At 39.6% G+C, this 11,965-nt stretch overlaps 1 protein-coding gene across 1 annotated transcript in view; it reads left to right on the top strand.

The window, feature by feature from the left end:
• Emb (embigin) overlaps positions 1-10,460 on the top strand; it is a 48,894-nt gene extending 38,434 nt beyond the window's left edge. The window contains exons 5-9 of the mRNA XM_028783627.1: positions 699-826; positions 3,655-3,934; positions 5,205-5,238; positions 8,560-8,614; positions 9,403-10,460. Of these exons, the coding sequence (XP_028639460.1) occupies positions 699-826; positions 3,655-3,934; positions 5,205-5,238; positions 8,560-8,614; positions 9,403-9,420 (515 nt within the window). The 3' untranslated portion in view covers positions 9,421-10,460. The remainder of the gene's footprint in view (positions 1-698; positions 827-3,654; positions 3,935-5,204; positions 5,239-8,559; positions 8,615-9,402) is intronic.
• Positions 10,461-11,965: the final 1,505 nt, after the last annotated feature.

Below are 11,965 nucleotides of genomic sequence, written 5' to 3'. Positions count from 1 at the left end.
CAGATGTACAGTGTAGGTGTACAGAGCAGGTGTACAGTGCTGGTGTACAGTGCAGGTATATGGTGCAGGTGTACAGTGCAGGTATACAGTGTAGGTACAGTGCAGGTGTACGGTGCTGATGTATAGTGCAGGTGTACAATACAGGTGTACAGTGCAGAGCTTTGTGTACATCGGGCATGTACTCTACATTACGACACATCCCTGTTCCCCTTTGACTTTCTTTTGTTCCTTTGTGTTACCACTTTCTCTACCTCTGCTGGCTCTTTACAAAGCTGCATCAATTAAGACTATTTTCTAGCCTGGAAATGTTGCCACTTTATTCATGCACTTAAGGGTAAAGCTCTGAAGAACCCCTTCCAGTATCACAGTCAGTGGGAAGAAATGACAGCCTTGAGAAGAAGAAGCTCCTCTTATTTTAGCTCAAACATTTAATAGTTTGTTGCAAACTTGGAATGGTTAGAGTTTTAATCACTGGAGGCTTTCCTTCCATTTGTTCATTGCAAACAATTCTATTGAATTCATCCGTCCACTATTAACCACTACTGCTGATGTCTCCTAAAGACTACAAGTTGGTCTCATTATGTGTACAATCAAAATTGCATAGAGAGAACAAAGTGGAAAAATGTCCATAAATTTAGTACATTTGTTTTGCTTAAACAGTTTCAACAATATACATTTTTCTGATTTTTTTTTCTTAGTACCCAAAGTTCATGGAAAAAACAAGCCATTGATCACTTACGTGGGAGATTCTACTGTGCTGAAGTGTGAATGTCAAAATGGTCTTCCTTTAAATTGGACTTGGTACAAGAGTAATGGAACTGCACAGGTAAGATGCTATTTCCTGGGGCTAGGAAGACAGTTCCTTTGGTGAAATTGCTTCCCCTTTAAGTCAGAGGACCAGAGTTTGGATCCTCTGGACCCATATACAAAATGAGGCACGCTTCTAATCCGAGCCTTAGGGAGATGGGGATAGGATGATCCCAGAGACTTACCGGCCTCCCAGTCAAGCGTTGCTAGTGAACTCCAGTTTCAACGAGAGACTTTCTCAAAAACAAAGTGGAGTGCAATTTCAGAAGGTGCTGGATGTATATCTGTGACCTCCACATACCCGACACATACACACCCTTACAGGTATACACACGTGTAAACACACCCTTACAGACAGACATACACACGTGTAAACACAAAAGAGCTTTTTTTTCCTCTGATTTGAAGAAAACAAAACGAGAAACCTTTTAGTTCATAAATAAGATTATAGCTGACTTAAAATTCTCAGGAAAATTGATATTTCTGTTCTAACTGGTAATTACCAAGTAACCACAGTGATAAATGGAGTTGTCATTGGGTATTCCCAGGGTATTATATTATATGTGTGAAGAAACTCTGAGTGCTTTATTAATTCATACTCAACTTTTTTTAAGGTTTTGCAATTTATTCTTTGGAGGAAAATTAAAAATTATTTTCAGGATAGGCATGATTGTTTGCACATTGTAATCCCAGTACTAAAGAAACAGACAGGAGGATTGCCTTGTGTTTAACCTGGACCAAAGAAATGGGACCATTTCATACCAGACTAGCCAAGGCTGAATAGCAATGCTCTGTTACAAAACAAAGTTAAAAATAAAAAAAGGAGAGAAGCTTTGCCTGGTCTAGGGACATACTCCTGTAATCCCAGCCCTGTGGGAAGGTAAAACAGGGTGATCACTATGTTTTCAAGTCACGGACAGAGAGTTTGATAGTATCTCAGACTCTATAACGAGGCAAAACCAAAATATTTGTAGTTGCTGAGGATAGAAATAACTTTAATAACAAAGCCTTACTTTGTTCCAGTAACTTGGGAAACAGAAAATAAAATGCCAGGCCCTTTTTCCATCTTGTCTCCTGAAATATCTGACACAGGATGCAATGTGCTATCACCATTTGAAAAAAACGAAGGGAAATTTGGTCACTTAAACTTAGATCTTAGTTTTCGTTGGGTCATTGGCCCTTCGAGGCGATGTAGGCGTTGGAAAGAAGTGGAATGCTGCATTTTTGGGCTTTTTAAGACAGTTGACTTCAGAGCAGATAGGAAGAAAACAGTAAGAATATCCAATGGATAAATTATCGTTGGCTTCCTGTCTTCTCCCAGATTATCTCAAAGTGCTCAAAACTTGGGACATGTTACTCTAGGGGTGCCCTTACCTTGCCTTGGTGCTCCTGAGTATTCAAATTAAAATCCCATTGAAGAAAAGCTGTAATTCTATGTGAAGCACATGAAGCAACAAATCTTTTAATGAGGTGTTAAATTCTTCCCAAAACAAATGGAGCACTTTGGAAGAAAGGCAGGGAACAGAGCCTGTCTAGTTCTGTGACAATGATAATGCTTTAATGCTTCAAGAAAATGACTAGAGTCAGCTTAAGTGAATCCCCTGCCTTCTGTATTATGGCTTTTTAGGACAGGTAGCTGGAAATGTTTCTGACACATAAATTGTAAAAACAAATGTCTGCTGTGGTATTTGGAATAGATAGCCTAATAAATCCATACAGCTGTGATAGCAGACAAACTGGAGCCTAAGTCAACTTATATTAAAGTCATAGAATGTCCTTTTCTGCATCCTTGTGCCCTTCTCTACGAATCATTATTCTCCTAATTTGGCAATGAGCCTGGCCATAATCAGCTGTGAGACAGGGCCAAGGAAGGGGTTGCAGGTTAACATTTTAGGTCAAGTTCTGTTTCAAAATGAAAGTCATTATCTATGTCAGAATTAGCTCTGAACTTTCTTAAGCGTTAGCCCTATGATTTATTGTCTCTGAGTCATACGGTGTTTTTTGTCATGAATATTACAGGCCATGCTGCTTGTCTACATAGAGATGGGCAACGTCTTTTTTTTTCTCTTCCCAAATACAGAATTTGCAGAGAGTTCTTCCTTGAATAACCTCTGAGAACATTTATATGCAGATTAGCACTTAATTGAACATCTCAGGCAAGTGATAGAGTAGTAAAGGCATCAAATGTCCTGAGAATAAAATTTAATTTAAATAGATTAAGTATAACAGCTTCTAAGTATGAGTTTGTGAGCCTGAAGAAAACCCAGCAGGTCTCAGAAGCCAGTCTACCTGGAAGAGAAAGTAACTGGGACATGAAAGGGAAGAATAGGGCTCTAAGACATCACAGAGAGCTGGCCACTGGAGCTGCAACTGGCCATCAGTGTAGGGCACTAGTGCTGTCAGATTAGTGATATGTCTTCAGGGGAATGACTAGAATAACGTCTTTAGAGGTGTATTATTCCTTTTGTGCCTGTCTGTCTTTGTTTGTGGAGGGCTAGTCATACATGCGAATGAAAACCCAAGATGACTAGACGTGTTTTTCTGCCCTAAATTGTTACCTAACAGTTACTAATGATGACCTAGACAAATACTTGAAGGTTTAGACATTCAGGGCCCTATCCTCACAGCTGAATAGAATTTTCCCTGTTGCTTGCTGGTGGAATACCAACACCCTGCTGTGTGTGACTTTAAAGGTCTATTTTAGATGATATCTCATAAATTTTAATATGCCCCTTTCTGGTAAGTGGTTTTCTTGGCTCCTGCTTTCAGCCTTGCCCAGAATTAGACCACATGGGACATGTATGTCTTTTCGCATGATGTAAGGGTTTTAATGTCTTCTTGCCTTAGGTTCCCATTGATGTCCACGTGGATGATAAGTATGCTATCAATGGTTCCTATGCTAATGAAACAAGGCTCAAGATAAAGCATCTTTTGGAGGAAGATGGAGGATCCTACTGGTGTCGTGCTGCCTTCCAGTTAGGGGAGAGTGAGGAACTCGTTGAGCTGGTGGTGCTGAGTTTCATGGTGCCCCTCAAGCCATTTCTCGCCATAATTGCTGAAGTCATCCTCTTAGTGGCCATTATTCTGCTTTGTGAAGTATACACACAGAAGAAAAAGAATGACCCAGGTAAGATTTCTTACTTTTTCTATTGAATTATCGCTTAACTATGATGCGTACTGTGGCTTAGCACAGTGTAGCCAAGCAAAACAAAACAAAAACTACTTAAACATAAATGATGACTTAAATAATTCATCTTAATCATTTGAGTCAGGGGGATTGCTGTGTGTGTTGGTGCTCATGTGTGCATGTGTATTTGGAGGTTGGAGCACAGACTTAAATGTCATCCTTAAGAACACTGTCTGCTTCATTTTGGCATATAGTCTTTCATTGGCCTGGTGCTCACCCGTTAGCCTAGAGTGGCAGGCCACTGAGTTCCATGTTTCCTCTTGTTTCCCTGTCCCTGCCCTGGGATTGCAAATGTTCATTGCCACACCAGGCTTTTATGTGAGAAGTTCTGGGAATTGATCTTCTGGCCTTGTTCTGTGTCAAGTGCTTTATGATGACGCTCTATCTCCATTTCCATTTAAAAACTATTTCATCAACTCTGAAATCATACAAAAGTCAAGTTTGCATTAGTGTTATTTAAAACCCACACCTGCCCGGGCAATGGTGGTGCATGCCTTTAATCCCAGCACTTAGGAGGCAGAGGCAGGCGGATTTCTGAGTTCAAGGCCAGCCTAGTCTACACAGTGAGTTCCAGGACAGCCAGGGCTACACAGAGAAACCCTGTCTCAAAATAAATAAATAAATAAATAAATAAATAAATAACCCATATCTGTTGGATGAGAAATCCTTGATGAAAATTGTCGCTTGTTCTGTATTAATTTTCTGATTTAAAACCAAAAAAAACAACAACAAAAAAAAAGAAAACAAAAAAAAAAACTTCAGTGGCAGGCTAGAGATTATCTCAGTGGTGAGACCACAGACTGCTCTTCCATAGGTCCCAGCAATTCAATTCCCAGCAACCACATGGTGTCTCACAACCATCTATAATGGGATCTGATGCCCTCTTCTGATGTATCTGAAGACAGCTAAAGTGTACACATATACACAAAATAAATACAGAATTCTTTAAACACACACACACACACACACACACAAACTTCAATGGCATCACAGTTTTGAAAAAAAATTCCAAGATGCCAAACAGTTCTTGATCAGAGATTCAGGCAAAGTCTGGTGTCCTGTTAAGAGGGAGCAGAGGGAGGCATAGCTACTGAAGGTGGTGCATCTGTCCTTTATGTGGAAAAGGGATTTTAGGAGCAGGTTGAATTGAACGTGTAAGAGTAGCACTGTGTTCTTAACCGCCTTATCTTTTCTATTTGTTGTCATACAGATGATGGGAAAGAATTTGAACAAATTGAACAGCTGTAAGTATTATTTATAATTGATTTTTTTAACTTTTGTAAAAGGCTGATAAATATGAAATTAAGTAAAATGTTTGCAGTTAGAAACAAGAAATTGAAAGAAGACATGCAAGAGCTTTTGAGATAGCCCCTATTGCGATTGTTTGGGATCCACATGAAAACCAAGCTGCACATCTGCTCTATATGTACAGGGAGACCTAGGTCCAGCTCTTGTATGTTTTTTGGTTAATAGTTCAGTCTCTGAGAGCCTCAAGGGTCCAGGTTGGTCTTCCTGTAGAGTTCCTATTTCCTTAGGGGCTCGTAATTCTTCCTCCTATTCTTCAATAAGAGTCCCCAGGCTCCATCTGCTGTTTGACTGTGGGTGTCAGCATCTGTCTGAGACAGCTCCTGGGTGGAGCCTCTCAGAGGATAGCCCATGTCAGGCTTCTGTTCTTTACATACTTGTAGCAGTATTCTAAGTATGTAAAGAGACATTTGGACCCAGTTTATTCATAGGAGGTAAAATGAACCAACAAGATGCATGCTCTTAAAATTATCAGTTGAACTTTAATTCTTAAATCTTTCTGATAATAAAAAGTATGACAGCCATTCATGTAAGTAATGATAGTTGTACTGTGCCCTTGTGATATCTGTTTGTCTGCCCATCTCCCAACATGCCCAGTGTCTCTGACAACTCCTGTGTAGTCACTTGGGCCTGGGGCTGCATCCACTGTTATACTGACAGTGGACTTCAAGTTCCATGTACTTTAATTTCTATCTCCACAGCTTACCCCACTTACAGCTACTCTCCAACATCCTAAGAAGCATTGTCAACATGACTCAATCCATAATATACGAAACCGAGGTTGCCTTTTACTTTAAACTGAAACAAGACAGATCATGTATTCCATCCTTCATTACATTGCATCCGTCACTGAAAATGTCATTTAGGTATAAATTAACAAGGGTATTTAATGTTCAATTAGATCAACCCTTGCTGTGATTCATTTTAGATACTCTAGAATTTAGTTAGGAACTAATTAATTTTTCACAGAAAACATTTTCATATGTTACATGTCTGATATATTTGACATACACTGTGTGTTTTGGTATGCATTGCCCTTTTAAATTTCTTATTTAAAATGATTTAAAAATAAAAATACGGGACTTCTGGTCTGGGCCCGAGCATAGAGCAGGTCACAGGTGGCAGCTCCGTACCCAACCCCAGAAAACCGAGAGAAAGAGGGGCTCTCAGGAGCGTTAACTCAGGCAGCATCCCAGGTAAAAATGAATCACCTGTGATGTCTGCTGTTAGAAGTTCTAATCCAGATGCTGGCCTCCGAACTTATACTACTCAGACCTTTGAAGGGCCACTGACAAGAACATCAAACAGCTAGAGATTGACAGTACTAATCTGAAGAAATCCCTTGTTTCACTGTCTGAAGAGACCTCCTAAAATCGCAAAGATCCTTATGGGATTTGATTTACTCTATTACAATAGAAAAGGCTGTGTACAGCCCTTAAAGAAGAAGGTTGCCTTTACATAGACAACACAAGGAGGGTTAAAGAGAGCATGAAATAGGTATTGAAGGCCCTAAGAAAAATCAGAGAGAGAGACAGATGAATGCTGGTACAAGAATTGGTTTTCAGCCTCTCCAAGGTTGTCAACCCTATTTCCTCCCATCCTGGGACCATTATTTGGGTTCTTTTTGCTTTTTTCTGCTGGTCCCTGGCCCTCAAATAGGCGGACTAACTCTGTAATACAACAGATAAATAATTTGGTAGAAAAACCTACTCAGATACATTATCATAAGTTAGCTATGGAGGACCACGAGACTCAAGATGAGGTTGTTACTTTATACAGGGTGTTTCCAAAACCCATCTCCACCCAACCTAAAAGCAGGGACTTCTGCCCCTAGACCAAGCAGAGAGGGGCCACCCAGAACCCCCTCTGACAGTCGATCTGAATTCTTGCTTAGGCTGCGAGGCTAAGCACTGCAGGGGAATATAAATAAAAGATAAAAATATCTATCTGGGTTCCCTGAGGGACAAGCCTGACTGCATAGGGGTTGATGTCAAAAGTATCCCCTCTCCAGGAAAAAGACATCGGGATGGATATGGCCCTCATGCCTCACTGGACAACGACAGGGGGACTGGAGCCATTACAAGGTCCCCTTCAAATACTGGAGGTCAGGCCTCTATCTTTGCCTTTGCAAGTTTAGAATTGCCACAGCCCTTCTATACTTAGAGAAGGGAGGAGATGTCAGGGGCAGCCCTGGTTACACACTGAAGGCCTAAAATCAGCCATAGGCCTAAAATCAGCAATAGGCCTGTCATACATGTATATGGGTATACAAATCTTGGGTCTCAGTGGAAAAACATTGAAACACATGGCTATAAGCTAATGTAAACAGGCAGATTTTGTGCAAATGTACAAGGCTGAGTAGTCATAGACCTTGGTAGCCTTGGCAGACAATACCAACTTAGATAAGGACAAGTGAGTCATAGGCAGAGTCATAGTGACTTGTCCCCTGAACCTTCACCCAGCCGATACCCGGTTCTGAAGGTATCTGTATTCCCCCTGATCACCCACACTCCAGTGCCATTCCCTTCCCCACATCCTGCCTTTCTGTGTTTATAACCCCTGTGTGAATGAATTACGATTTGAGAAAAAATAAATTGTAATAAAAAATAAAAAAAAAATACGATATCAAAACTAATGACTTCTCTTAAGAAGAAGACTAAGTCATTTATTTGATTCATCGTCTGACCATCCAGGACATCTATACTCCATACATGTGATATACATGGTTGGATGGCTGACTTTACTGGTTGACAGGAACCATGAACCACAGGCCTGCCTACAACGTCTCAACTGCTAGTCACTGTGTTTGGTGACTTTCTCATGCAGACATGCTTAAGAATCTAAAGCACATACTTGTAGTTTTGCTCTGATGCAAGAGGCCACATATAGCTTCCAATTTAATGAAATAGCCAACGAATTATGGCATCTGTCTTATACAAACTGCCAAAGCTCCTGACTGTTATCTTGCTTGTTTGAGAACAATATGTGAGTTACTGTTGCATATATGCCCATGGCCCTATTGCTTGGGAATAACCTTCCTCTGCATAGACCAAGTCTTTGTTACCATGCCTGTGGCAATAGGTTTTCCCTAAGCAATGGGATAAAGAAAATCATCATTTTTAAGTAGAACAATGTTAGGAAGAGTAAATTCAGTCTACACTGACATTTTAGCGTTAACACTCAGCTATGATGTGCATACAACACTGACTTAATTTTATACATCGTGAACATCTGGTGTTTCCTTTTTGTTTTTGACACAGGAAATCAGATGATAGCAACGGCATAGAAAACAATGTCCCCCGGTACAGAAAAACTGTAAGTTACTTCTAAATGATAGTAAAAAGGTTATTTTTAATATTAAACCTTACTCTTGTTTTTTTTCAGATTCATAAAAGGCCCAGTTCACTGTGTGCTTGAATATACTTGTTTACACAGTTTTAGGAGAAAATATAGACTTATACAAAAGTAATGGTATCTTGGGCTGGAGAAATGGCTCAGTGGTTAAGAGCACTGATTGCTCTTCCAGAAGTCCTGAATTCAATTCCCAGCAACTACATAGTGGCTCACAACCATCTGTAATAGGATCTGATGCCCTCTTTTGGTGTGTCTGAAGACAGCTACAGTGTCCTCATATACATAAAATAAATAAATAAATCTTTAAAAAAAATGGTATCCTTTTCTACCAGAGAATGGGTGTTAATAATCCTGTGTCAGCCTCCTGAGTACTGGGATTAAGTGCTTGTAGCATCATATCCAGCTTTGTTTCATAGTCTTTATATTTATGTAAATATGCATTTTCTCCTTTGGGCTAGTCTCCTTCGAAAATTTCATGTAGTTTTTAAATCGTCATCTCAAAGTTTCTGTAGCTTTCTATTTTATTTCCATATATGTCCATATAATTGATGCCATGACTTCATCCACCATAGCTAACTTCCTTAATTGATTTGTAATTGTCTCACAAATTACAAATCCTCTTTGTTTGAACTGCTTTGCCCATGGTTGGCAGGCTCACTTGCCAGGCCTTCTCTGCTTTGCTAAAGTGATAGGAAGTTATCATACGATAGCATGGCCGTAACTTGTTCATTCTGCTTTGCTTAACTCAGGACTCTGCGGATCAGTGAATACAGAAAGAACATCTCACCTTGGGAAGACATACACCAGTGTTGGAGTTTGTATTTCAGTGTCCTTTAAAGAACGCCTGAATTTGAGATTTTTAAAAGACAAAGATGCCCTCAAAGTGTACCGGAGTAGCTTTCAAGATGGACAATATAGTCCATCTTCTACCTAAAGATGTATTTTCATTTTGTAATTGCTTTTCATTAAAGCAAAGTAAATTGATTCAGCTGTGTTCTGTGAGCTGTAACCTAGATAATAAACTTTACCCTCTCTGGGAGATCAGGGGTACAGGGCAGACACCAAAATCAGTCAATAATCTACAAATAAATATCACTAAAGATCTGTTTATTACCAAAGAATTTATTAAAGAAAAAGCGTTTGCCAGTTGTTGTAAAAGTTTTTGCCTCGGCCAGACATAGAAGTATTTATAACTGCTTTCATGTGGAGTATATCCTGTGTTGAGTGTGTTTTCTCTAGTAAATGGAAACTGTACTTTGAGTATGGGTCGCTACACTGCAGTTTCCACACTAAGATATACTTGGTCCATAAATAATGGTGTAAAGTAAGGAAGTTCGATCAAATGCTTGTACCATGGTCAGTACAATACCAGAGCTTCTCATCTTTATTGCACACATTTCCACTTGTTCTACCCCAAGCCAAAGTGCTTCTCAGCCTTAAGTCAGACATTTTCCTTGTTCTTCGGCATGGGGTTTAGACATCATTAGTCGTCCTGATGCTGATGTTGCAGAGTGTGGATCCATGAGGTCACAGGACAATACTGTGACCTGAATGCCTTTGTGGCTCGTGGTTCCTGGGTGCCATAACTGGCTAAGTGTGCAAAGATGCATTATTAGTGTTTTCCAATAATACTTCCTTTGGCTGATACACAGGAGTGTTAGTGTACCGTTTTTATGTTGCTGCAAATGCCTTAGACTTAACTTCGAAAACATATCTGAACCAAATCAGTTCAGCTTGTAATGGACATGGATAATTGTTAATGGCTTTAAATGAAATAAAATGCAGTGCCTTGGATGGCTGGATTCAATGGCCTTTGTGCTGCTGGGTTTTGTGACACACTGCCTTGGGGAGAACAGGGCTATGAAGAGAGACGAATTTGGGATGGTAGTAAAAAAAAAAATGGTTCTTGGTGATTCAGGGATTAGAGATTGGGTAAAAAGTCAACTGGTTTAAAAAACGGAAACTATAGAAGTGTATGCCTTTTGCATTAGCTATGTAAACTACCATTTCTGGTAGAGAAGATTATGTAACATCTTGCTTGGCTAATGTTTACCAATATTTATTAGCAAGACTAATACATAGGAAATAGTTATGGCAGCTGCTTACTGTTCTGTGGATGAAACAAAGTTCAGTATTTTCTAATAAGACATGTTAACTACACGTGTGGATTTTTATTGAACTAGAATGTACCTCTTGGTGGTAGATGTTACCTTTTTCCCCCCTTAGTTTCATTAGCTACACATTTGTTTTTGCCTAAATTCATGCTTAATTCGACAAACTCATTTTGATGATCTCAAGACAACCAGTATAAGTAGCCTAAACATTTTGAATCCAACAGTAGTCCCGCTCAAAACAGTGTAACTGTGATTAGATACAGACGGAACCCAAAGAGGTAACTTTTCTTGAAGGATTCATCTATCCCCTTTGCCACTACATTTAAGTTGAAATAGTTTTCATGAGAAAAATATGCGACCCAGAGGTAAAATAATCTGAATTACTTATGTAATACACTGAAATGTTAATGGGCACGTGTGCTGTTTATTACTCTAAGAAAGACAAGTTATCTCAGTAACTTGGAGTAGAAAAAGTTCTCAAATATTTAAGTTCATTTTTGGCCCTTCAGAGTCTCCTTGGAATACTTCTGGAAAATGATTCCATCACTGTTAGATGAAAATGGAATGCTTCTATTAACTAGCTTCAGGGAATTGAAGAGTGGATTGTCTGAGGACCAATTGTAAATTGAGTATAAAGCCAACAAAGGCCAAAGCAGGAAAACTATCCTGAGTTTATAAAGTAGACACCTGGGAAATTCTGTTAGTCTTTCCAATACGTGGGATTTTCAGAGTAATAATTAGATTTAATGATGCCATAAACTTTCCAGATAATCTTAAATTCGTTTTACATTAAAATTTGTTTCCTTCTGCCATCTGTTTTTCCCTAGCTAGCTAGACCTTCCGGCTCAAACCTAAAATTTTTTACACTCTTTTCTTATTTTCGTGGCTAGGAATACCTGTTCCTCTGACTCCTCTAATCTTTCATTAATCCTCAGGGCCTCTCTCGCCTCGCCTTCACCAGCTGCAAGACTGTGGTCTAGGTTTCCCTGCCTTAGCCTCCTACGTCTCTCTGTTTTTCATGGTGCTTCTCAGTCTTTCTCCTTAAACACAAAAGGCTCACACTGATGTGCCTGGTCAGGCCAAACCTCGTTTTTTGCCATTTCTTAGAACTGCTCTTCACCTGGTCACTGTTTGCCTTCCATTGTCTTGAATTAGTCCAGAATCCAGGTCTCAGGCTTGCTCTGTCTTGCTCACTCAA

The sequence above is a fragment of the Grammomys surdaster genome, unplaced genomic scaffold, assembly GCF_004785775.1.
Source record: "Grammomys surdaster isolate TR1022 unplaced genomic scaffold, NIH_TR_1.0 99, whole genome shotgun sequence".
Taxonomy (NCBI): domain Eukaryota; kingdom Metazoa; phylum Chordata; class Mammalia; order Rodentia; family Muridae; genus Grammomys; species Grammomys surdaster.
This window is presented reverse-complemented; position numbering and strand designations above follow the sequence as displayed.